The sequence below is a fragment of the Antechinus flavipes genome, chromosome 2 (assembly GCF_016432865.1).
Source record: "Antechinus flavipes isolate AdamAnt ecotype Samford, QLD, Australia chromosome 2, AdamAnt_v2, whole genome shotgun sequence".
NCBI lineage: Eukaryota > Metazoa > Chordata > Mammalia > Dasyuromorphia > Dasyuridae > Antechinus > Antechinus flavipes.
In genome coordinates, this window is record NC_067399.1 from 466,755,837 (window position 1) to 466,783,081 (window position 27,245).

General features: G+C 37.3%; 2 protein-coding genes across 2 annotated transcripts in view; one reads left to right on the plus strand and one right to left on the minus strand.

The window, feature by feature from the left end:
• The window catches only part of NEK6 (NIMA related kinase 6), a 126,200-nt gene extending 120,057 nt beyond the window's left edge, over positions 1-6,143 (plus strand). Inside the window, exons 9-10 of the mRNA XM_051979620.1 lie at positions 407-520; positions 4,589-6,143. Coding sequence (XP_051835580.1) covers positions 407-520; positions 4,589-4,699 — 225 coding nt within the window. The 3' untranslated portion in view covers positions 4,700-6,143. The remainder of the gene's footprint in view (positions 1-406; positions 521-4,588) is intronic.
• Positions 6,144-7,041: 898 nt separating this feature from the next.
• The window catches only part of PSMB7 (proteasome 20S subunit beta 7), an 85,185-nt gene continuing 64,981 nt past the window's right edge, over positions 7,042-27,245 (minus strand). The window contains exons 7-8 of the mRNA XM_051979621.1: positions 10,927-11,078; positions 7,042-7,259 (exon numbers count right to left, since the gene is read on the minus strand). Coding sequence (XP_051835581.1) covers positions 7,148-7,259; positions 10,927-11,078 — 264 coding nt within the window. The 3' untranslated portion in view covers positions 7,042-7,147. The remainder of the gene's footprint in view (positions 7,260-10,926; positions 11,079-27,245) is intronic.

A 27,245-nucleotide genomic window follows, 5' to 3' on the forward strand; every position in this document is an offset into this window, starting at 1 on the left:
CACAAGATAATAAATGTGTTTTGGTCCAGCACTAAAAAAACAAAACAACCTTCTACTTAGCAATAAAGAGCTTCTGATATGTGTGGGTGAAAAGCGTTACTTTTATCAATGAGATTATAGATTGTTGGAGTACTGAATAACAATTTCTGTAGCACTTTAAGGTTTACAAACCACTTTAATCACAAAGCTAGAAGGCGGATGGTTATAAATATTTTAATCTCTATTTTACAGATGAGGAAATATGAGATTCAAGAGTTTATGTGATTTGTCCAAGAAAGGGGATGGGGCAGTGTCCTCTTGAGAGGGGTCCTAGTTGGTGGCCAAAATATTAGACACTTGTTAGAATCAAGAAATAGCTTTGTGCAACTGCTAGACTGAAAATTCATTTTGTGTTTCCTCCTTATAGATGGCAGCTCTTCAAAGTCCCTTCTATGGAGATAAAATGAATCTTTTTTCTCTGTGTCAGAAGATAGAGCAATGTGACTACCCTCCTCTTCCAGGAGAACATTACTCTGAGAAGGTGAGTTAAACTGCCACTAGCCAGAGTCACCAACGTATCTTTGTCAGGAGTTTTAGGGGTCAGGCCAGTTACTGATTTCATGGCCACAACTAGCAATGGTACTACCACTTTTGGATGAAAAAGACAGCTAATCTGTCCATCCTGCCCTGGTTACTTTCCCAAAGACAGTTTGCAGAGAACCACATTGTTACAGCTAGAAGGAACTTGAGGAGAGCTCATTTAGCTTCATCGTTTTGGGAAGAAACTTAGGCTCAGGGTGATGGGGACACGGAAGCTTCCAGGCTTGGTCCCTTTGACATCGAGCCCAGGGTCTTTTTTCCTCCTGTGCTGCCGCTGCCTTCCTTTGGAGTGTGGACTTTGCTAGAAGTGTCCCCGTGGGCCAGCCCCACTCGGTAACGGTGAACACTTGAGGATGTACCTGCCGGCAGCCAGAATTAGTGTGAGCTGACAGATGTGTTTCCTGTCTGCACAATTACTGTCTGCGTGCCTCCCTCTGGCTATGCTAAAGAGTGTGTGTAGTGCACGGCTGCAGTCCAAGGTGAGCAGAACGCTTTCCAAGACTGGGTCCCAGAGAAGGGCTCCAGATGGTGTTAGACACCATTAACAGAACGCTGGAGAAGGCAAGAGACCTCTCACTCTCTCGCCCTGCTGTTTGCTGTTCCTAGCAACCAGGTTCCTTCCCCCTTCTTTTTAGAAATTGAATAAGTAGGATAGAATCCCCATTTGTCTTTAGCTTCATGGTCTTTATCATCAGAAGCAGATGAATCACCCCTGTTCTGAGGAGACAAGGCCTTCCCTTCCGTGAGCTCTTCTCAGAGTGCTTTAGGACAGCCAGGTAAAGGAGGGCCTGCAGGCTGCCGCGATTGAGAGCTTTGTTTAGTAGCAACTTAAACTGCTTCGAAGGCAAGTCCCTTCCCAAAAGGGGATAATCCTTGCTAGGGATAGGCCTGCTCTGTGACAGCACTCCAACAATCCGGGGCCCAAGGAGGCATCATGACATACGTTTTTCTCTTTCCCACTAACTCCCCCAGGGAGCAGACAACAACTAACTCTACGTACTCGGTTTGGGAATCTGAGGTTACTAGTGGGAAAGGTTTTTAATGTTCTACTGTTTTGAATTCTTAGATGCTGTTTTTGTAATCAAGCTCATTGTCATTTATCATTTATGCACTGGGATGAACATGGTGGTTTTATTTGAATGTTCTAGTTCAGTATTTCCCAAAATAATGTTGTCCTAGAATACTTTGGGGTTGGAAATGCATGACCCATCACTTCTAATCAAGGAAATCTGGAAGATCACAAACATGCATCCGCAAGTTATACCTTGTATATGCACAATCTGGACACATCTGGATATGTATTTATGTACATGTATCCTACTCAAAAATTAACCCAATTTTATATTGAAAACCTGTTGTGTGCTAAATAATAAGATTCAGAATTTCCTATTTGCCTTATTATTCAGAGGTGAAATCCATTTAGCTTATTCTTCTCATTTTAAAAATCAGAAAAGAGCCCAAAATGTTTCAGCACTGTGCCTACGGTTATTTAGATGTGAGGCAATAAAGTCTCTGCTTCATTAATGATCATTAATAACCTTAAATCATGTTGCTTTAATTTTTTTGAGGAGAAAATACCACTGGCATTGCTCTTTTCTTAGCAAGACCCTATTTACATTGGGAAGGTTAATTTGGAATTTGAAGACGTAGGTTTGAATTTACTTTTTAAAACTTTTGTCCAACGATCAGGTCCTGAATAGAACAGTAGAATGGACTATGACACCAACCTGTCTCTGCCATTAGAAGTTTTAGTCCTCCAAGCCAAAATGTCTGATGGCTAAATACCGTTATCACTATTTTGGTTGGGAATCTGGCTGTGGCCATCTGTGATGAGGTTCTTACCTGCAAGAAGTATATTTACTTGTCATTTTCCAGAAGAAGAAGAGAATATGTGACTAACTGTAGTTTCCTGGTTCTGAGGAACTAGAAAACACAAACTCACTAACACCATTGGTATGCCTAAGTAAAAGGCATTGGGCTACGGTGATAAACTTGATGCCAGTTTTTCCTTTTGGCTATTCAAATTTGCCAAGCCCCAAAGTAGATGGTGCCAGTTTCCACAATTTAGATTTACACTAACAGTATAAAGTTTTAGGAAATTTTAGAGCTGAAAACTGGGACTGACTTGGAGAATGTCAGATCTGAAAAAGATGTTTGATCACAGGATGTGATGTCCAACTCCAGTAGAAATAGGGACCAACAAACAGGAAGACTAACATATTGGCTTAGTTTAACAATGTGATGCCTACGTTTTATTGTTTTTATTCTGTTAAACATTTCCCAATTATATTTTCATCTGGCTTGGGCCATATTCAGGAGTGTTGTTGGGAGATGCAAGCCACATGTTTGACACACCTGATCTAGTCCAATCCTTTTAATTTATAGGTAACGAGAATGGGGCAGAGGAGAGAAGCCAATGGCTATTATTTAGAGCTAGAATCCATTTGAAAATGTCTTTCTGTCAATCTAGTAGCAAAATTTAAACTCCTGGTCGAGTGCCTGAAACCTCTCAAGATGTCATATTTGATGGTCAGCTATTATGTTTGGCCTCAGAGAGCAGAATTAGGAACAATGGATGGAAGTTCAAAAGAAACAAACAATTTGGACTAGATGTTAGGGAAAAAACACAAAAATCTTTCCCTGTAGAATTGTCAAAAAGTGAATTGAGCTGCCTCAGGAGCTGTTGCTAGAGGTATCTCCTTCCTGGAGGTCTCTTTTAAGTAGAGGCTTGATGATCACTTGAGGGACATAGTATGGTGGGGATTACTTTCAAGCATGAATTGGATCAGATAGCTTCCAAGGTCCCTGTGACCCTGCGAGCAAAATGTGTACAAAGCAAGGTTCTATTTCCATCCTCCCTCTTCCTGTATTGTTCTCCCTGGCCTGGTTCAGTAGCTCAAGCACATTCATGGGACAGTTTGTGAAATACTAGTATACAGCCCCTCTGGCATCCTCAAAACCATAGGTGCTGGGCAATAACTAGGTATTTAAACAAATAGTGGAGGGATGATGCAATTTAAGTGTGTGCTTTATAAGGTCATTATTTTAATTACTGTTAAAATAATTGGCACTGTGGCAATCAGAAGAATGTGAGAAGATCAGAGGCTCAAGGCTGTTCCTTCCCCAGCCTTGGAGGTATGAGCAGCTTTTAGTCTGTGTAATTAAAAGCTCCCGTCTTTCATGTGCACAATAAAGGGGGCTGGGAGGTGGGCAATCTGACTGTAACCCTTTTGCATTTTAATGCATTTGTGATGATCAATAAGCCCTATCCTTGAGTTGTGTCCTCTGATTTTAGCATCTTCGTGATTGTCATTTTACATCCACACTCCCGGGTTCTAGGGTATACCCTAGTCTGTATTATAGCTCAGTGCTTCACTGCAGTGTGAAGGGAGGCTCTGTGAGAAAATGTCAATCCTTTCCCCTGAAGATCTTTGCTGAAACCTGATCCTTGGGTGCAGGTGAGCCTGGGTTCTCAGTGGCTCTGCCAAATATGATGGAAAGTCTCTGAATCACTAGGGACCCAGTAATGGACTATGCAAGCCACCTGCACTCCAATCTAACTAAAATAAGATGAGAAATCTTCTGGTGATGAACCTAACCAGCGAGGTGAGCTGCCCTCCCCCCAACCTATGATGATCTGCAGAAATGGATAGATTATTTCACATTGACAGTCATGAACCTTTTGAAGTTAAAAATGTAAAATATGGAAATGTTTAATATGCCAAAATGTGTAGCTTTTTTCCATCTGAAAATGGGCTTAATAGCTTTGCTTACCTCCATTTTTTCAGGGGATATATACACCACCAATATTTATAGGTTTTTGCCCTGTTTCAAACCTCAAATTGACAGAATTTAATAGTACTTAGACCTCAATCCACTGAAGCTTCCCTTGTTTGGCAGCTGAGTAAATAGGAGCAGAGTGAAGGTCTTGGCTCTGACTTTTAGAATGTCTCTTCAAAGAAAAATTCCTTCCACATTAATGGTTACAGTTCTCTTGCTTCTCTTTCAGTTGCGAGAATTGGTCAGTATGTGCATATACCCAGACCCTGACCAGAGACCCGACATCGGCTATGTGCACCAGCTAGCCAAACAGATGCACATCTGGAACGCCAGCACTTGAATCCAAAGGCGATTCACCATCAAAGCCATCATCACTTAATCTTACTTGAATTTTCTTTCTCCAAAGAAGCTGACTGGTGGCCCATGAGAGGAACAATTGAGCAAAGAGGCCCTGAGTAGTTCTGCAGGGTTTTGGTCCTGGCTTTAAAAATGAAGAGGCAGTGCAAGCTCGGGAGGGGGTGGGGGGAGGGGGAGCAAGCTAAGGACAGTTACCATTCCTCTTCAAGGAGTCCTTTCTCTAAACAGTTGTGTATAATACAGGGTGTCTGTTAACAAGAGTGTCTCGGGGAAACTTCCAGTGAAACACTCTCTTGTATCTCAGTTGTAATGTGAAATGCCAAAAAAGAACTCCTTCATCAAATTGTTCGTCAGTGTTTATACACATGTAAGATTTGCCACGGACTGGTAATTTGTGTAACTGTTAATAAGCTTCTTTTGCAAACTGTTAATAGTACATTTAATTAAGTCCTTCATATCCTTTGTAAGTGATCAAACTCTGTGTTTGATGTTCTCTGTTGCAAAGTGGAAACATGGGTAGTAGTAGTATTGGTTTCGGTTTGGTGGCTTTAAATTTTCTAAAGGAAAAGTGGAGATTTTGCTACTTTTTTACCTGCTTATAACTAACTAACTAGCTAAGAAGTGCAGAAGAGTTAGAATTATAGTATGTTAGAGCTGGAAGGGACCTAAAAGATTCTAATACAAAATGATTCATGTGATGGAGAAGGAAACTGAGGCCCATATAGGAAAAGTGACTTGCTCAGTCACACTGCGAAATACATGGTCAAGCCAGGACTAAAACCCATACTTCCTGGCTCCCAGCTCTACCAGGAATTCAAGAAACAAATATCGTCTTTTTTTTCTCTCCCAAAGTCATCAGCTTGAACGTGGCCAAGGTTTCCTCTCGATATTTTTGTTCCACCATTATCCGCCTTAACAAATTCAAAGGTGTGCAGTTTTTACTCAGACACAAATGCCAACCAAGACTATGGATGATGGATGGCCTCATTCAAGAGGAATGTCCAACTCAGTTATGTACAGAAATGCTCTACGTGTCTTGTTTTCCCCAACAGGATTAGAATCCAGGTCTAATCAACTGTGAAAATGAACTTCTAAATGTGAACTCGTGGTAAACTTAACCTTTTGAAGGAGGTAGATGGAATGTGTTTTACACATCGATACAACTGTCATTCCTGGGAGTTGGTGATGCTCCAGTGGATCAGAATGAAAAGGACTCCCTGGTTGGTGGGAGTCTGAAGTCAAGCTGTGGGGAGGCATTCGAGCAGGACTTTGTGCTGTCTGGCATACTGCCTCAAACCCACCCCCAATTGTGTGACATTATTTCTGTGGCCACAATGTAGAGTTTTGAGATTTTCTTCAAATGCAGTGTTTGCTTTGTTCTTAATATTTGTTCTCCAATATTGAAATAAAACTGAGGTAAGAAGGTAGTTACACTTGTGTGTGTCTGAATAGAACTACCTTTGTCATTTCATTTAATCTAATTCCTTCAACATCTGAAAAGAAGAAATTGTGTCCCAGAGACTTTTGCAGAGCTGGAGATACAGAATACTGGAGTTGGAAGGGACCTAGGGGATCTAGTCCAGTTCTTCTATTTTACAGAATAAGAAAGCCGGAGGAGGCCTCTCTGTTGGACATGCAGCTAGAAAAATGGCTGAGCCTAAATAATTTCAGAGCATTCTCTCAAACTTGGGCACTTGCAAAGGTCTCTATTTGGTTACTTACAGTAAAAATCACCTTTAAGAATGACAATAGTAAAATGAACACAAGTGGTGTAATGTCTGCATGTATCAAGCCAAAGCCTTCGGGTGGATGCTTTTTAAACATTGATGAAAACCAGAGAAATGGCTTGATACTCCTCAAAGAGAAAAGGACCAATACTTACCTGCTATAAAATAACATAGGAACTTCTTATTTTAAAAGTATTTAAGGGGTCTCTAGATGATGCATTCGGAGAGAGCACAGGCCTGGAATCAGGAGAACCTGAATTCAAATCTGGCCTCAGATACTCTGGAAAAGTCACTTAATCCTATTGCTTCCTTCTGCCCCGCCTCTCCAAAGAAAAAGTCTTTACAAGTCCTATAACTTTATTTTATAATCTAATCCAGATAACATGGTAATTAGATAGTAGGTATAGGATTTCCATAACTATGAGGTTTAGTTGCCTCATTTATAAAATGGGGATATTAACCTATCTAATGGGAAAACTGTAAACATTAAAGAACCATCAAAATATACGCTGCTATTAATAGTTTGAGAATATCCAACATCCTGTAAAGGAATTGAAGTAATTTTTAAAAACCTGTAATAAAACGACCACTGCGGTAGTTACACAATTACCATTTGTTTATTATCGATGCATTTGTCTTACATCAGGTGATCCAGGGGCAACCCCAAACCTTTTGATTTGGTACAGTTGATGAGCAAACCCCTTTTAGGAAGTGTCCATTGTTTGTACTGTTTCATCCAGGACTTCAATTTCCAGAGAAGTGACTTTCTCAGTAAGAACAGCAGTTGTCCCTTTCTCACACTTGTACCTGCCAAATCTAAGAAGAACAAAAGAGAAAGGGGTAAAGGTGAGGCTTCATTGAACTCAGTTTTTGAATATAAGAGCCAAAGAGGACATTTGAACGTAAAATATTAGAAAGACAATGTCAGAGCTAGATATGCAAGGGTTTTTCCCAAGATAATTATATAGTAAACTATTTAAGGAATAGGTTTGAGACTTAAACCTCCATTGAATTCACAGCCTACAGTGATATTTCTACCTTGCTTCCTTAACTTCTTCATGCAAGAAATTGAAAATGCTCTGATGTACTCTTCAGGTTGACAAAGCATAAACTCTCACATGGCACTTGCAAGGTGAAAGGGAGCTGGACAGAATGGGTAAAAGTTCTAGGGACCCAGATTTCAGGCAATATAATAATTCCATTCAAAGAATGGAAGGGGCTGTTCTGTGATAAACTGAGCTCTGCACTGCTGGAGACACAGACCTAACCTGACTTGGGAAACAAGGCATCTGAGGAGCACTGTGCAGGCTGTAAGATACATATTTGTACAGTTAATCCTCACAGTGGGGCTGGGAATTAAGACACCGTCAAATGCCAATGCAAGTCCAACTGCTCCTCCCATCTGTCCCCAATTGGGAAGTTTGTTTCCATAAATATAAAGCCTCATTTGGGCTTGCAGAAAACTACTGGCTGGAATAAGACATGCACACCTCAAAAATCTACCTTACTTCTAAATGGGAACTTGTAATGGAAGGAGACATTGGAAGAGCATTCTTTTTAGTCATCTCTAGGTCTCTGCAGGAACCAAATATGCCGTCTCTAAAACCACAGTTTAGAAAGAATACAAACTGCAAAAGGAGCTTTTTTTAAAAATGTAAGCAAAAATATAAGTTTTTTCCACCACAACTGAATCTTTCTGATCTGACAGGCTATCCCTTTTGCCAAAAACTGGTTTGTACAAAAACTGAGGATGGTCTAGAATCACATAATCAACAATTATTCTGGAGGTAGATCTGTATATGAGGGAAATTTAGACAGAATAAAAAACAAAGTATCAATAACAATCTATTAAAAAAAATAAGTCATCTAGTAAGACCATTCAATTGACGGAGGAGGAAAAGTGGAGCCAGACGACTTATAAGTCACACTTAGTAATGGGCAGAATTTGAACGTAGAGTCCTCTGATTCCATATCTAAGTCTTCACTATGCTCTATACCAGTGCCCAAAATACACAGATGAAATCATACAACAGATTCTTGTATTCCTCTGCAGTAAGCAAGGAGATCTGGGTTTAAATTCTTATACTTAGTACTTGTGAAAATTTGAGCAAGTTTCTATGAGCCTTAGTTTGCTCACTTACAAAATGGAGGTGGTGATAATTTCATTAGGTTTACTTTTGAGAGCTTTGTAAATATTAAAGCAATACAGAAATCTGTTTAAGAACTATGATTGTTTTCCTTTCAGAGAGGAAAAATGAAGAATCTGATCTCTCTCTAGAAAGTTCTTCCCAGCTCTGAATCTTAGAGATCAGCCCAACAAAGTACTCTGCAAGTAAATGGTAGACAATAAATGTTTGCCAATTATTATACTATAATCTCATAGTATAAAGCCAGCACCAGGCTTGTTCTTGGGGGCTTGAATGAGGAAATGTCATGTTGCAATTTTCTAGTAGCGACAATATGACCATTGTTGAACAAACCCTTTATTTGTGGATGAGGTGCTCTTTGTTGGCTAAAAAAAAAAAAGTCATTAAAATATCTCCTTGATATTTAATAAAAAAATCTCCTCGAGATATAAAGCCCTTAATTTCAGCAGCATATAAGGTATTCTTTTTTACCTTATGTAAATGAGCCTTGGACCATTTAAAAACCACACACTGCAAAACTCGACAGCCCAGAGAATTCTTAAGATTCAGATTAACCAATGAGAAATTCTTCTTCATTATCAACACTCATAAAGAAGGGGAAGACAAAGAAATGTGAAGGCTAGACCCACTCAGCCTCACACTAGATTGCAGGCAAGGGCCCAAAAGACCTGGGACAAACCCCTAGAAAGTCAAGATCTATACAATTCAACCCCTGTTGCCAAGTTCATATCCTCAGGTCACATCTGTTAGAGAAAGCATGCTGGGATAAGTGCCCTGCTTCCCAATCTCCAGCCTCTTTTACAGGAGACTGACTGCTTTCCCTCTAGTTTTGAGCACAAATACAAGTAATAATTAGTCAGAAGTCCAGGCTCTGCCACAATGAGCTGAAGGACTATGGATGAGTTTTTTTCTTCCTCTAGACTATTTTCTCATTGGTAAAATGAGACAGTCAGTTTATATAATTTCTAAAATTCTGAGGTCCCTTCCAGCTCTAACATTTCATATTCTTCCACTTTCCAGTTCTGATAATTCATGGGTCTAAGAGAACACTAAAGCTCAAAGACCTTAAGTAGTCATCTAACCTAATTCCTTTATTGAGTCCAAAGAGATGAATCACCTTGTCAAAGTCACACAATGAGTTGGTGACCAAAGTGGGCCCAGAATCTGTTTTTCTTGACTAAATGGTCTATTTTCATTGCTTCTTCAAATAGATAAAATCCTTTCTTCCTGAATGCACAATTTAGTAACTGCAATAGTGTTTTCCATCCTTGGGTTAAGGTAGGGGGAATACAAAACCAGTACATGATCAGACAGAGGATCAATGCACAGGATAGCCATCAGCTGTTATATGACAATATGTGGTAATTTCTGCTGAAAGTAATTCCATAAATTATACCTCCACACACCCAGAAAAAACCTGTGTCTCTCAGAAGCTTCTGTTCAAAGTTTAGTCATAAGATACTTCTGGAGTCCACCAGAGCTAGAAAGGAAATAGGAATATGGACTACTTAAGTATAAAATATAGAAAATAAAGACCCTAAGAGAAATGACAAAGTCCAATATTTTCTATTTTAAAAACAGGAAAATCAAAAGCCCTGAGAAGTCAAGGTCTTTAAGTTAAAATGTCATTAGTGTTATAGCCAACAATAGAAATTGGGTCCTGGTGCTCTTTTCACTGAACTGTACCATCTCCCACACTGTAATCCTGGAAAGTCAAGTCAGCAAGCTTTTATTAAGCACTTATTCTCTGTTTGGCACTGTGCTAACAAAAATATGGTCCCTGCCCTCAAGGAGCTCAAATTTTAATGGGGTAAAATTTAGTGATTATATAAATCAAAATTAAATTCAACAGAGAATCTCACAATTTAAAGAAACCTTTTATAAGAAAAACAATTTTCCTAATTCAGTCATTTGTCTTATAGACAGGACTTAGTACTACTTTTCTTAATATGATGTGTATTTGTGCAGAAGAGGCACAATAATGGTCTAGAATGAAGACCAAACCTAAGAAAAAACTGAAGGCAGTATGACATAACAGAAAAAGCCCTGTGCTTAAGAGTTAAAAGACATGACTGGGTTCGAATCTCAGATCCTTCACTTACTAGATGTGTATTAGTGAACAAATTGCTTACCTTCTCTGAGCCTATTTATTTATTTGTACAATGAGGGAAATCATATGAGATCTTTCTAACTCTTAGCTCTCTGTGTTTTATGCTCTGACATTCTACACTAAGAGAATCTTTCCCGCTCCACAATTATATATTTTAGCGATAAATATTCTCACATTTCTTCCAGCTCATTCTATGCTTTAACAAGAGAAAATCACATCTGCTCACCTATTTCCCTTCTTGTTGGGAATTTCATATGGACGGAGGAAGTCCAACTTGGATTTGCTGATAACACAGAGATCTATGTTGCTTCCAGATCCCAAGTCATTGAAGATCCCAGCTGAGATGGCCTCACTTACTAGCTTCTTGGCTTCTTCCTCCTAAAAAAAAAAAAAAAAGAAACGAAAAAAGAAATATTTGCCATTGTTGAATGCAATCTGTAGTCCTCTGTTTTAATAACTACAAGAAATAACATGAACCTGTTTTATGGTCAATAAACCTTATGCAAAATCAAAAGACAATAGCTTCAGTGCCAGTACCTAGCAATAGTGCTATGCACAAAATAGATACTTAATGTTTGCTAAACTGAATTATGTGCAGTTACAAGTAAACCATTTGAAAGAAACTAGAAAGGCTTTCCATGTCCGATCCTACTCTCCTCAACCTTCCATCCAGATGCTTGATCATCATCCTCCCCAACCCCCAAGCTCAGCATTCCTCTTTTGGAAAACAAAAATCTGATGACATAAATTAGAAAGGACAGCATGAGGCAGTGGAAAGAACTCTGGATTCCAGCTTAGATACTGTGTGACTACAGGCAAGTCCTTTAACCTTCTGAGCCTCAGTTTCCTCATTAGTAAAACGAGGGGGTTAGATTAGATAGTCTTTAAGGTCACTTTCAGCTCTAAGTACTATAATCCTGTTTCCAGAGGAGGGTAATCAGAATAGTAAGAGGATTTCTAACTGTATCACATGAGGAATAGCTAAAGAGTATTTTTAGCATGGAGAAAAGACCCTTAGAAAGAATATAATCACTGTTTTCAAATAGCTGGAAGACTGTCAAGAGTTGGCCTGGGAGAAGAGAACAAGGCTCAATGGGCAGGAACTAAGAAGTAAAGGAGAGGCATGTCTCAGTGAAATGGGCCCCTTTTAAATGAGCTTTGTATCACCTAGGGTGTGCAGGCAGAAGCTGCATGATCAACCATCTATCACAGACATTGTGGGAGGGACACTTTCAATGTCCAGAAAAGGATGTGATATACGTGTGTGTGTGTGTGGGGTGTGTGTGTGTGTGTGTGTGTGAGACAGCTGGACTATGGCTTCAGGTCTTCTCTGACTTCAGCACAGTGATCAGCAGACTAGATCTTGGAATCGGAGCTCTGCAGGTCTCAAATCCTCAATCATCTCTGTGACTTAGGAAAGTCACTTTGCTCTCATGCACCTCAATTTACTTCTTTGTCAATAGAAATGGTTGGGTAAGAAAATCTCTAAAGGTACTTTTTTTTTTTTTGAAGGGGGGGAGGGCTGAGGCAGTTGGAGTTAAGTGACTTGCCCAGGGTCACGCATCTAGGAAGTGTTAAGTGTCTGAGATCAGATTTGAACTCAGGTCCTTCTGACTTCAGGGCTGGTGCTCTATCCACTGCACCACCTGGCAGCCCCTAAAGGTACTTCTGATTGTATGACAGTAAGTCCACTTTTTTCCCCCTACAGTATAATGTTGTTTATTTTTTAAATATCAGTACTGCCAAAAATTTGAGAGATATGCTATCAATTTTTCAATGTTCAAAATAAAGATGTGACCTATTTTTAGAAAGAACATAACTCCCACACAAGTCTTCCTTTGCTATCAGGGTGGGCTGGGAAAAGAGGGTGTAATAATTTTGGGAAGGGTAAAAGATGGTATGAAGAAAGTGCCTATAACCATGTGTAGCTTAAACCTATTTTGAAATTCAGTTATTACTTTCAAGTCTTTTCCAATTTTATAATAATTTTATAATAATCTAAGTTTTATGTCATTATATATAGCGTAATGACATACAACTAAGCCTTTAAAGCAAGAAGACCTGGATTCAGGTCCTGCTTCTGATACATGACTCTTGGAAAGTTATTTTGCCACATTAAACCTGTAAATTGAAGACTAGGTACCAAATTACCTTTGTAGGAGTTTCCTTATCCACAAATTCCTTGTGCCAACAAAATCTAGATCTAGACCCTATCCTTAATAGTCTGCATGAGGGATAAGGCAAAAAGGAAAGAGGAAGAATACTAAGAGTGTAGGAGGAAAAGTCAGTGATGGAACGCCATGAGAGGATCTAGAAGGAAGTAAGGGTAGGTAAGTGTCTGAAGCTAAACTTGACAAGTTATGTTAGTTTTGAGTCTGGGCAAGGAATTAGGAAACCCAGTTTGGGGCACATCCCCCCAAACTAAGCTAACTTATAAAACTAAATACATAAATCCTGACCAGGTCACACCTCCAGACTTGGTCTGATGTGTTTAATTCTTGACCAGGAATAAAATATCTCTTCCAGCTCTAACTTTCTGTTCCATGTTCCAATATTCTATGTTGTAAAAGTCCTTCTAATTCTAACATCTTATATTCTAAAGTCTTTTCTGGCTATCATAGTCTAGGCTCTAACATTCCATGTTTTATGGTCTCTTCTTTCGTTTCCTTTCCGATGTTCTAAGGGAAACAGAAAACTCCCAGATACAAATTCCAGTCCCATGATTTGAACTCACCTACACATGAGGAAAGAAGCTGTTAGAAGGCAGTCAGGACTAATATGCAGACAAGAAAGCTTTGAAGAAGAATGTCCCCCCCTTTATTTTCTGTATTGGCTGCACCAGGCAATAACAACTTATTCCAGCAACATTAGCTCCCTCTACAGACTCAATGAAAGAGACACACTAAAATTTAGTACCTGGGTGGCCCGAGCCTAGCAAATTCTCTGTGATAATCCAAGCCTATCTCAAACTCCAAAATACCACATTTATAAACACCAATGGATTCCACAATTTATACTTTGCTAAATGTCAAATTCTTAACATCTCCTAATCATGGTGAACAAAAAGACTGGCTACATCCAATTCAGGCAGGGAAGAGTAAGAAAGGTTCTGATGCACGACGTAGGGTAAAAGTTTTTCATCCAAAGCATTTCCAAACTCATTTGGGAAATAAGCTGTAAGTAAATGATAAGCTAATAAATGATAAAAAACCTTTGAAGCTATAGCATGATACAGAATAAAGAACACAGGGCCAGATGTGTTGACAGCTGGTTCCCATCTTAACTCTGTTATCCAGGAGTGGCAGAAGCTTAAAAACTCATATAACCCCTCTGGGCCTCAGTTTCCACTCTAAAAAGAAAAGAAAAGATAGGACTGGACTACATAAGACGCTTGTGAAGCAAGAAAGCAGGCATTGATAATAGAGAACAAAATTTGAAAATCTGACTAATATTGACCACATGACTGTAGGAGTCACTGAATGTCTCTAAACCTTTGTTCATCTATGAAGAGTACCTAGTCCACTGAGTTATCATAAGGCTCAAAGGAGATAATTTTTATAAATGTGTACATTTTAAAGATAAGTAGATATAGATAGTTGTACCTACATTTGTCTCTATGCATGTATACAGGTCAGTCATTACTATTATTATTGTGTACCCTTCTCAGTCCAAAATTCTAGGTTTGAAGTCTCTTCAAATTCTAACATTCTGTATTTGCTTCCAGTTTTAACAATCTGATTCTAAGACCACATGATACTACCTCAGTAGTGAAGGACACAAAAAGCACTAAAAACTGCAATAATCCCAATTCTGTATTTATCAATATTCTCTGTGGAGATGATGGGGTTTTTGTGAGAGGCAATCTAAGTGATGGTACTAGCAGATAACTTGAAGGGGTCAAACTGGGTCACAACTATTATAGGGAAAAAACTAGGGAGATAGCCATTTTAAAAAATAAAGAACTAAATGAAAAAACCTTTATTTGGGGACTTTAAATCATTAAAAATGATTTTTAAAATTTAGGTTAAAATAAGTTAAGATAAAGGTTAAAATGCAGCGCTTATGTATTGAATCTGGAAAGCCAGGTGGCCTCAAATATCTGTGGCCTCAAATAACCACAATGACTAATGGCAGAGACCTATCTGCTCCAGGGCTGAAGAAATTGCTGACAATCTGCTTTACTGAGGCCAAATGAAGTGCCCCAATATAATTAACTTTGTGAACTTGAACAAGTCACTTTTCACTGCTAGCAGCTGAAAGTGAGAAGGGTTAGCCCAAATCAGATGATCTCTTGGGTCCTGTGTAGCTAATTTTAATGATTCAAATTAGATTATATATGTAAAAACATTTTTTTTAAAACACAAAGCAGTTCAAGATGCATTGATTATGTCAATATTGACATTACTGTCAACAGTCTTAATGTGACACAATCCTCCCAGAATTGCTTCTGGTTCAATCACCAGTTTCACATGTCCCTGAAGTTAAGGCCTAAGGAAGTAGAATCATTTCTCCTTCCCACTCCTTGCTAAAATGACAACTATTTCAAAGATGATCTCAGCATTCTGTAGACATAGAAAAGCATGTGAGTAAATAGGTTTCCTATTGTCACAGTCTAATGTGACAGGGACCAAAAGATGAATACAAGATGCAGGGTATGCCTTTTATTTTAATTCTACTATTTTGTAAGGAAAACTCAAAACCATAGCAGGAAGAGAATTGTAGATGCTTTCTCAACACACATTTGATTAAAGACCATCTGTCTTCATAAGCAACTATCTTTGCTTATGACATCAATGATAATTTGCATGTTGTTTTTGTTGGTATTATTTAACAATTTTCAACATATCAATGTGTAAAAATATGGATATTTAAAATTCTTTAATATTGTTTTAATAATAATGGTCATTTTATTCCAAAGCACTTTAAAGTTTACACAGTGCTTTCTTCATTAAAATTCTATGATGTAAATAGGAATAAATATCATCCCCATTTTAAAAATGAGGAAAATTAAAGCTCAAAGAGATAAAGTGATTTGTCCATTCTAATCATTGTTGGTGCTAGGATTCAAATCCAAAAGTTCTCACTTCATGTCCAGCATTCTTTTCCAATATACTACAGGGCTCCTCTTTGATTAATACTTGATAAGTATTTTAATTAATTAAGTACCTTAAGGAGGTACTTAAGCCAAGAAACATATTTTTGATAATGTGCAAAATATATTTTCTCTTGGCATCAATAAAACATTTATTACCTTTTGCCTGAATTATCAAGCTTTTGGCAAATTCATCAAGAAAAAAATCAAGGAATATGATAGAAGAAATCAATTGCACCCATAATAACACTAAAAGAAGGCAGCCAACATTAATTTCAGAATTAATCCCCTGTGACAAAATGTGCAGGTGCCATTTGTTCAAAGAATAAAATGATATCCATGTCCCAGGACATGAGAGAAAGGATGGTTTGGTAAAAGTTTACATTTTTAACTGTGACCAACAAATTTTAGTTAGAATACAATGCTAATGATGCCAGAATCACGGATTCAAGTCCCATGTGGACTGGTTTATTAACTGCCACAGACTAGGCACTTCTAACTCTGGCCAGGTATCACACAAGAGAGATTAGATGCAGAGAAAGGATGGATCTGTCTATATACCCTTCCCCACTGGAAAAATACTGAAAAAGCAGGTCCAACTGCTTAAAGACGGCTTTATTCCTACGTAGAGAATGGCACACAACTTGATATAAGACAAAAGAATTCTAGGACATATGAATCAAAACCAAACAGGTGCTCCAAGTCTAGTGTTTTCATATAAAAAAATATAATCACAAAATGACAGCAAAGAAAGGCCCTTTAAAGAACATTAAGTTAAAACCAAATAATTTTAAAAAGAAAGAAAGAAACAGTGGAGATGGACAAGACTTTAGAACCTAAAACATTAAAGCACAGGACAAAGAATATCTAGCTGGAACGGATACTACAATTTAGTGTGTTATGACATATAGATATTATATATCTCCATGACATAGAGGGATGTCCTAGAACACAGAACATTAAGAGCTGAAAAGGCACTAGAGATTATCATTTCACACAAGAGGAAAGAGACCCAGACAGGTGACTTCCCCTTTATCATACAGTTAGTAAGCAGCCGACAGAACTAGAACACAAGTCCTCCCGTGTCCCTCATGTCCCCAATCTAATGTCCTAGTCACTAAACCCTCCTCCATCATCAACAGCATGATACTTTCAAGTCAGTGTTGAATTAACTACCTTAAATTTTTGCCAAAGCCATAACTTTCCTTTAATAAATAAGCCAAGCATTCTCTTGCAAATTTTAATAATTTCTAAAAAGAGTCAACACAAGGCACAAAGGCATGCAACATTTCAACAGGCTAAAGAAAAGGAGGTTATAACAAATATGCTGACGAATCTTCATTACAGTGTTATGAAGGAACTGCTGTAATAATTAATCCTAACCAAAAGCATACCCTCCCCTCAAAAGTTCAGAGAATATAAAAGGAGTACTTCCTGCTTTATGGCTACAAAGACCAAGCTAACTGGGAATATCAGTCCCCCAGGTCTATACTGCTTCTTAAATGAGATTACAATAAGAGTGATGTACTATAATACAAGTCAGCTGTGACAGGCAGCACTTTATAGAGCTATCTGTTTGTCTCCATCACTACATCACACAATGTGTCCCAGGACTCCAATGTGCAACTCCATTTACCACTACATGACAAATGGGCGGCACTTGTAAAAGGCACCAAGAGGTCCAGATCAGCCATGTAATGGTCACCACAGCTGTACCAGAGTGCTTGAGGGGACAAAACAGACCCCCAAGTTCATTAAACTGACCAGTAATGGATCTTTCAAAAAGTGCCTTAGGAATAGTACAGTAAAGGCTAAAATAAATAACTCAGCATGGAAGGCTAATCTGAAATGGTGTTTGATAAATTATTTATAACACAGACGATTGTCTGCATTTAATATTGGAGCTACTAGTAGCATCTTTAAAAGATGATTTATGTGTTGCAATGCTATTAAACTTTATATTGGCCCACTGCTAGCTATAAAGTCTGCTGAGATTTAGAGAATGAGTTTTAAACTGTCACGGCAACATCATAGTAGATGGAGACTGTATTAAATCTTTACTTTAAACCTGTTATCTAGAGAGTTGCATTTTGTAGACACTCACAAACTGATAGATTACCTCTCCACATCTGCTATGGTGCAGGTCCAAAATAGTAGAGCTAAGGAACTTTTCCACATTTTTCTTGTATATAGCTTCAATCGAATTTCTCTTCCCATGTAAGTGATTTTCAGATTTGGAATGGCAGCAAAGTAAAATTTAAGGGCCTGTACTACTGGATGTACTGGCTACCTCAGTAGCAAATTAATGTTCTTCTATATCTAAGTGATCCATTACACGTACTTAATATATATTACTTAGTTCTTGAGGAAAATTATACACATACTTGATAGAGTACTTGACAGGCTATTCAGGGATAGCCTTGGGAATATGAAAATGAAATTGTATCAAAAGTCACATAATTTCAAAATAATAAAGGTTTAAAAAAAAAAAAAAGGAATTGATTTTCTGCATGGTATTTGTTCTCTGAATCATCATGAACTACCAAAGGCTTTAAGGAAGTGACAGCACAGGATAGGCAAAGAAATGGTGATAAACTTGCTATATGACATTGGATAGTGTACCATCCTATGTTCTAACAAGTCATTTCCACTTGAATTGTGTCCTGAGATTCTTTCTGTCTAGTTTTGGCATTCTAACGTCTAAGGTCCCTTCTTCTAGCCCTGATATTCCATATGTGGTATTTCATCAATCTATGTACAATTAGATTCTACAGTTCTAAAGAGTAAGAGAACAATGATTACATGAGATGAAAAGATCTACCTAGCCCATGGTCCACTGCTCACTATAACTTTTCTAGGAAACTAAAGAAGAAATATCTTGACCGTAGGCAAGTCACTTAAACTCACTGCATCTTACTTTCCTTATCTGTAAAAAGTGGGGTAAGGGGACTGGAGTAGTTGCTCTTTAACGTCCTTTCTGGCTCTGATATATCAATTATAATACAGTACAATGGAAAGAACTTGCTATTGAGAGACAAATTGTATGACTTCAGGAAAATCATCATCTACTCTCAATTACAGTTTCATCTGTAAAAAAAAGACAATACATGTTCCTATCTCACATGATGTTATGAGGATGAAGCTAGGATAGAGTAATTTCAAAACAAGATTAAAATACAACAGAAAAACAGAACGAAAATATCAGAAAGATAAAAGAGGCTTCTAGACATTTTATTGCTCTGAAGTTCTGACTATATTCAAGGTGACAGAATCATTTACAAGTTGCTGAATAACATTTAAAGAGCTCAAAAAAGTGTTTAAAATAAACCACCCAGGGGCAGCTAGGTAGTGAAATACATAGAGTACCAATCCTGAAGTCAGGAGGACCTGAGTTCAAATCTGACCTCAGACACTACTTCCTATCTGTGTGACCCCAGGCAAGTCACTTAACCCCAATTGTCTCAGCAAAAAATAAATAAATGAATGAATGAAGTAACCACTCAAAACAATGTGCTTCCTCAGTTCTGCAATATAGCTGATATATCACAGATGTAGGTAAGTTTTTAGGGTAAAAAAAATTGGTCTAATTTTATGGAAACCAGGACTGCATGGCAAGATTGTAAGAATTTAGATTTTGTTTTCTGTGAGAGCTGTTTGGGTAAATGCAGTATTCCTATACAAACACCTGGGAATTGTTAAGTATAATTGAACTGCATCTGGTGCTGATTGCATCTGTCGAGTAGGGAATTAGGGGCTAAGTGTGTCGTTATGTTTTCTTCTACTATCTCCACTCTTCCCTTTCCTGCCAATGGGCTTTTGTGAATAGAATATGTGAACACCTCACAGAGGGAAGAGGGACATAAGAGGTTTATAGGGTATGCCTATTTACATAAACAACTGACTCCAACCCAGAGGATCTCAGAGATATGACCTCAGTACACACAAGACTTCATCAATTTATCCAAGTAGAAGGCAACATATTACTAATGCCCTAGAGACATTAAAAATTATATCTTAAAAGAATTTAAAATTATTAAAGGTGATTGAGTTCAACCTCTTAACATTTGACAATTAGTCATCCAGCCTTTAATTCAGCATTTCCAGTGATTAGGAATTTACTACCTTAAAAAAAAGTATTTCTGAAAGCTCAAATTATCTTTTTTTTTTTTTTAAATACTGAGATACAATGCAAGTCTGTAAATTTCCAAGGAATATTTCCAAGGAAATTACAAATGAGTCTAATCCTCTCCCACATAATATATTTGAAATAAATTATCTTATTGTTCTCTCCTTCCACTCATCACCCCCGCTTCCCACCCCAAAGACTGTTCTTTAGGCTAAATATCCTCAGTTGCATAAACTGATTATCATAATATAGTTTGGGATCTTCTTAGCATCAAGGTTTTCTTCCTATGGATCCAGTATACCTTGTCAAAGTCTCTCTTAAAATGTTACCCTTAAAATGTTAATATAACTAGTATGCACATAAAAATGAGAAAGAATGGAAACTTCTAGAGGGAAAAGCAGACAAGCATAAGCTGCAAGAGGACATATAATACTGGAATATTCACAATAAAGAGAAATCACCACTCATACCACTTTTTTGAAGGAAAGCAGCCAGAACTCGTCATTCAGACTGATAATAGATATTAATTCTAAGACACAGGTAGTAGTCTGAAAACCAGACTAAGGAAATGTTTTTGCTTACTGTAGTTCATAATTATTAACACAAAGATCAAAAACTTCCATACAGATTCAAGGTTAGGAGGAAAAGAGAATGACCAGCTCCTAAACTCTAGCTTTCATCATTTTTTTGCTCAGTACTTTTCCTTACAATCCTTTGAGCACCTACCAAATGCTCCAAAAGAATTCAAGTCTGTTCAAGATTCATTGAAACACTAGATATAAAAACCATCTTGGCTTAAACCAACCCCCATGTTTTATCCTATTCTTGGAGGCAAGTAATCAAGACAACTTGGGGCAAAGAAACCCAAGTAAGCTTCAGGTGGACAATGAAAGAACAAAGCAGGAGAAGGAAAGGAACGAAGCAGGTAGCCTTTTCCCTATAAAATGCATAAATGTACAGATTTAAATGTACAGGCTATGTTAGATAAAATGTAATTGTATAAGAGGAACAAAAGAAAGACTAGGTTTTAAAATAAGACAGTAAAAGCACTGCTTAAAATGAAAAGCAAAGAATGTTCAATGATAATAAACATTCCCTGTCTCCATAAAATGTACCTGATCAGTGTACCCTTATCCCTTAAAGGTTGAAGTGGCCAATATCAGAGAAGAGTGAAGAAGTGTTTTTTGGTTCACCAGGCAAGGGAGAGATCAGAAATAAAGAGTTCCCAAAGAAAGAAGAAATAATAAGAAATGCTGTCATCTAAAACTGGAGTATTCTGAAAGGGAGCAGGTGTATTGGAAAGAGTCAGAAGACTTGGACTTGAATCCCTGTTGTTGCTGGGTCATTTTCTCAACAGCAGTTTCCTCATATATAAAATGGAAGACACGAATAGATGATTCCTAAAGTCCTGTTCAGTTCTAACAATAATAAAAATCGACCAGAACTGGAACGCACTTTGGAGATCTTCTATAGGCTAGTCCAGGGGTCCTCAAACTTTTTAAATAGGGGGACAGTTCACTGTCCCTCAGACTGTTGGAGGGCCTAACTATAGTAAAAACAACAACTTTGTTTTGTGGGCCTTTAAATAAAGAAACTTCGTAGCCTTGGGTGAGGGGGATAAACATCCTCAGCTGCCGCATCTGGCCCATAGTTTGAGGACCCCTGTAATCACTTCATTTTACAAATGAGGATTCTGAGAACCAGATGGGGGAAATCAAAAAACAAGTAGGCAAAAAACAAGTTAGTAGGAAAGCCAAGAGACAAATCTGGGTCCACGGTCTCTAGATACAATGCTACCACCACCACCACAGGATACTAGTATTCCTCTCTCAGCACAGTTGGGACAAAAGGACTTTGCCAATGGAATGACAATACTAATGTTTCTTATTTATAAGATCTAGTGTCATTTATCTATTCAAGATTATAGAGTATCTCCCTACTACTGCCAATACTTTGAAGGAAAGTTCAAATTCTGCTGGGTGAGGCTGAAAGCCCTCTGTAGTTTGAGCTACATTTGCTTTCATCACCCTTTCTACATCAAACAATTGCTCCCTGCCTCCCAAACAGGTCCTCAAAACTGGTCTTCAAGCCTCTCTTGCATGATATTTTACCTGCTGAATTCCTAGCAAATGCCCTAAAGCACTCTTGAAATTCTGCATTTGCCCCTCTTTGTCCTGGGCCAGGAGAGTCCTTGAACACGAATATTGACTCAGAGCTTTTTTAAGGCTATAAGTGGCAGAGTACTATTGCTTGAAAAACTTGAACTGAGAAATACCCAAAGGACAATGGAGGGGACACTTGATTAGCATGAGCAGAATCAAAAAAATGTCATCAAAAAAAAAAGACCAGAAAAAAGATTGGACAATCATGGAATAACCCATCAGGTGACAGCCCCATCCCCTGGTGGTGAGCCAGTGAGTATGCATAGATAAGTCACGCACAATGAGCACAGATGGGTTGTAATAAACATTAACGAGGAGAATAACCACATTGATGAGATCACAGATCCTTTTCAGTTTGGGAAAATACTGATATTTTGTTATCTGAGTCTGCTAATACACCAAAAATACAAATATTGATAATTTATATCAAGAGAGAAATTAGAAATTCTCTGCAAGTACTACTGAGAGATAGGCAAACAGGAAAGGACATGAGAATTGGAGTTGGACTGGATTGAAGGTCCTCCTGATTCTTAATACTTATATGACTTTGGGCAAATTATTTCATCTCTCTAGGCCTCAGATCTCAGAGCTGAAAATGAAGCTAGAACACAGAATTTTAATCTTTTTTTTTAATGTCTCTGGAAGTATAATGATGACTATGAATTCATTCTCCAAATATTTTTAAATAATTGAAGGAAATATTAAATTTCATCCAACTTCATGAATCTCAGATTAAGAAGCCTTTATTTTAAGAGTTTCCACATATAAATTCTTTTATATAGGCTAAGTGATTAAAAACTCATACATTGTTATTCTGATTTATAGGCCATATCCTAAATTTAAAAGTTTGAAATGAAAAAAATAAATTAGTACACATTAAAAAAAAATAATACTAGTTACAGAATGCACTCAGGCTGTATATATATGCCATATTTAGATAAGAGTGTGGTCTATAATCCATGTTTTTTGTTTTGTTTTCATCTCACCATTAAAAGTAAATATCTACTACCTTATATTACAAGTAAAATTCAATGCTACATCATAAGTCCTTCAGTAAAGTCTTTGCTCAAAGATTTCAGTTATGACCTTTATTCTTCTTTACACAAAACTTCAATTGAGTATGACTATAATTATAACTATACTATACATTATATATTGTTATATATAATATATATATTATAATTATATTATAACTAATTGAGTATAACTACATTGGCCATGAAATTACACATTAACAACAAAGTTCATGGTATATTGAAAAAACCATTAAATTCAGAATGAGAGAACAAATTCAAATTTCGCCTCTGTCACTTGGTATCTATAACCTTGGGCAAGGTACTTTCACGTTCTCTGGGCCTGTTTCTTTATCCATAAAATGAGAAAGTTAGACTAGGAATTCTTTCTTTAAATCTATGCATAATTTTTGTATGTGTGACACACAGAATTAACAGATAAGTCTCTCAAAGATATTTATGGTTTTATACAAAGATTCTGAAGTGTACTTGTGATTTTCAAAAACTACCTACACCAGGGAATAGGACTACAGATGCCTATTTGTTACCAGACAGTATGATATAACAGAAAGATTTCAAAACTGGGATTCAGGAGAACTGAGCCAAACATTGGCTCAAATATTTTTTAGCATGATAGAGCAGAAAGAATACCAAGATGGGAGCCACTCTTGCTTTCTCTTGACATGGCATATAGTTATCCCCTACTTAGTCAAGTAGTCAGTCCCTATTTCTTTTTTTAAAAAATTATTTCTTGATATCTTTTATTCTAGTTCTTACATGTTACTGCATATTCATATCCACCAGGTTTTCTGCCATTGCCCTTTGGATGACTGTCATTTTCACTTCCTTGGAGTCAATACTGTGTCATAATACAGTCACAAAACATGTTATTTTTATTATTTTACAATGATCCTAACTCTTCATTGGTCATTAATCTCACCAAATTTGGTAAAACATTTTGGATTTCTTCAGTTAAATTTCTGTAACATAAATAAGACATCTTTGGTCTCATGGAGTTTACAACTTGCTAGAAGAATGCCACATACAAATAACCTAAATGCAAAATTCAATATGAGAAACAGAGAATAAAAATATTCATGGGAGTGGGAATGTAATTGAAGACAGTAAAAGAATTTCTAATGAGGAAAATCTGAGAAGTTTTTAAGAAGGAAATATCATTTGAACTTGGTATTAAAGATTGGAAGTGGAAATAAGGACAGGAAAAAAAGAGCATATCATAAAAATTGGGACAAGCAAAGGTACAGAAGTGAGAAAGTGAAGAATATTTCTTCTAGTTTAGTAAGAAAATAAAGTATGGGAGAGAACTGTGTAAAAATAAGTTTACTTTACCAATAAGATAAACTAGTGCCATACATAGGAAGAAAAAGCATACAATGGCAAAAACACTGGCATTTGAGTCAGGAATTAAGTTCAAATTCGGTTTCTTCCACTTATTAGTGGTATGACATGGATCAAGTCACAACCTATTTGGGTCTCAGTTCCTCCTCTGTTAAATGAAATAACTGGCCTAGACTCTGAGGACCCTTCCAACTCTAAATCTCCAGTCATTCTGATCTGCATCTGGCCACTGGATCCAGATGCTCTGGAGAAGGTGAAACCAGTGACCTTGCCCAGCCTCTCTCACTTAAATCCAATTCACTTGATGTCATGGCATCACCTCCCTGATGTCACAGTTCTCTCTGAAAATAAAGGGCAAACAACAACAATGAATCACCAGATTATCTAATTATAAATATCCAAATACCTCCCATTACTAATCTACATAGCTTATTTCTTGCATAGATATGACCACAGATTCTTTAAACACCCAGTAGGGTGTCAAGTTACGTAGAAGGCAGCCTGGCTGTATATGGGACTGGGTGGGAATAAGCATATAAATAATGTCTACTATGTATTAGGCACTGTATCAAGTACTTTATAAATCATATTTGAGGGTCAAAACAACCCCAATTTATTGGTGCTATTATGAAACTTATTTTGCAGTAGAAGAAACTGAGACAAACAGTGGTTAAGTGACTTGTTCAATGTCTAAGTCCAGATTTAAATTCAGCACTTCCTGGCTTATCAAAAAGTTGGACTTTCTGAACTACAAAAATTCACAAAAACTACTGAGGTATAAAAAAAGTTGCTCAGCAATCTGTTACTTTAAATTTCATTGCATTCCCACACCTATAGTTTATCTGCTGCCTTCCACGCCATTCTTTCTCCTTTTTCAAACAGCTAAGTAACTGGTATAAAGCCTGTCTTAATTTTTTTTTTAATAATAGCTTTTTATTTTCAAAATACATGCAAAAATAAGATTCAACATTCATACTTGTAAAACCTTGTGTTCCAAATTTTTCTCCATCCCTTCCTCCCACCACAACAAGTAATCCAATATGTTAAACATGTGCAATCCTCTATACACAATTTCTACAATTATCATGCACAAGAAAAAGATCAAAAAAGGGAAAGTGGGAAAGAATTCAAAACCCAAGCAAACAACAACAAAAAAGGTGAAAATACTATGTTGTAATCCATACTTAGTCCCCACAATCCACTATCTGGATGTAGATGGTTTTCTTCATCATAAGACCATTGGAATTGGCCTGAATCACTTCATTATTGAAAAGAGCCACATCCAGCTGAGCTAATCACTCCATAATCTTGTTATTGTGTACAATGTTCTCTTGGTTCTTTTCACTTCACTTAGTTATCAATTCATATGAGTCTTTTCAAGTTTTTCTGAAATCAGCAGCTTGTCATTCCAGAACATTCATACACCATAATTTATTCAGCCATTCTCCATCTAATGGGCATCCACTCAGTTTCCAGTTTCTTGCCACTACAAAAAGGGCTGCCACAAACATTTTTATACATGTGGGTCCCTTTCCCTCCTTTATGATCTCTTTGGGATACAGGCCCAGTAGAAACATTGCTAGATGAAAGGACGGGCAAGTATGTTACTGTCTTATTTATTCTTGATCTCAATTCTATATTGTTTTATGCCTGGAAATCATCTGTTCTCTGACATTCTAAGTGTCACCTGCCAAACCCTAACACTAGATTATTGCAATGATTCCTCTCATGTCCCTTTTCATTGTTGTTAGTCACAATAATGCTCATTTGATCCACTACAAGTGTTTGTTATCTAATCTCAACCCAGAGCTCACTGCACTAAGATAATCTTTTAATTTCTCCCTATGTGATTTCCCATCCCACTCTTCTCTTCATAAGCTTTCCATATCTACCCATCCCATCACCACCATCTCAACTGAGCTACTTTTCTTCCTTATGGGAAAACAGACCATTGTCATGACCCTATTAACTAGAAGATCAAACATAAAATCCTGGTTGGTATTGAAAGTCCTTTACAATCTAGACTCAGCTTAACTTTCCAATTTTCTTACACTTTATTCTCTTCTATGATTCAAGTATACTAACCTCTTAGCTGTCCCTCATACATGATATTCCCAAATCTGTGCATTTAACTGAAATGCTCTCTCTACTTACTTACCTTGGCCACTGATTTGCTGCCTCTTTTAAGACTGAGCTCAAATTCTAAATTTTCAGGCTTCTCCTTCCTCTTTCATCTCCTTCACCCTAAGACTTTTATTTGCATATAGACAGTCCATTAGAAGGTGAGCTTTTGGACCCGGTTTTGCCTTTTTTTGTATTTCCTGTGTTTAGCACAGTGTCTGCACCCGGCCTACACTCTATGAAGTCTGGATAGGTGTTATACCTCCCTTCTCCCTATTAGAATATAAACCCCTTTGACTACAGAACTATGTTACTTTGGTCTTTTATCTCCCCAACATCTACAGTAGTGTGTGGCACATATTGAGAACTTAATAAATGCCTGAAGATTAATTAACTACATGGAGGTATTATCCAACACTGATGAAATTACAAAAGTATTGAAATGAAATACAATTTCAACTTGAAGGAGTCTTAGAAATCACATAAATCAAGCCTCTCATTTTAATAATTGAGGAAACCAAGGCACAGAAAGGTTAGATAACTTGCCTGCGATCACAAAATCTTAGACCTAGAATCAGGTGCTCTGACTCCCAATTCTACCACACTATGCTATTAATATAAACATGTTGTTTGAAGACAATTTCTTTCTACATGAGTTAAAATGGCATTTTG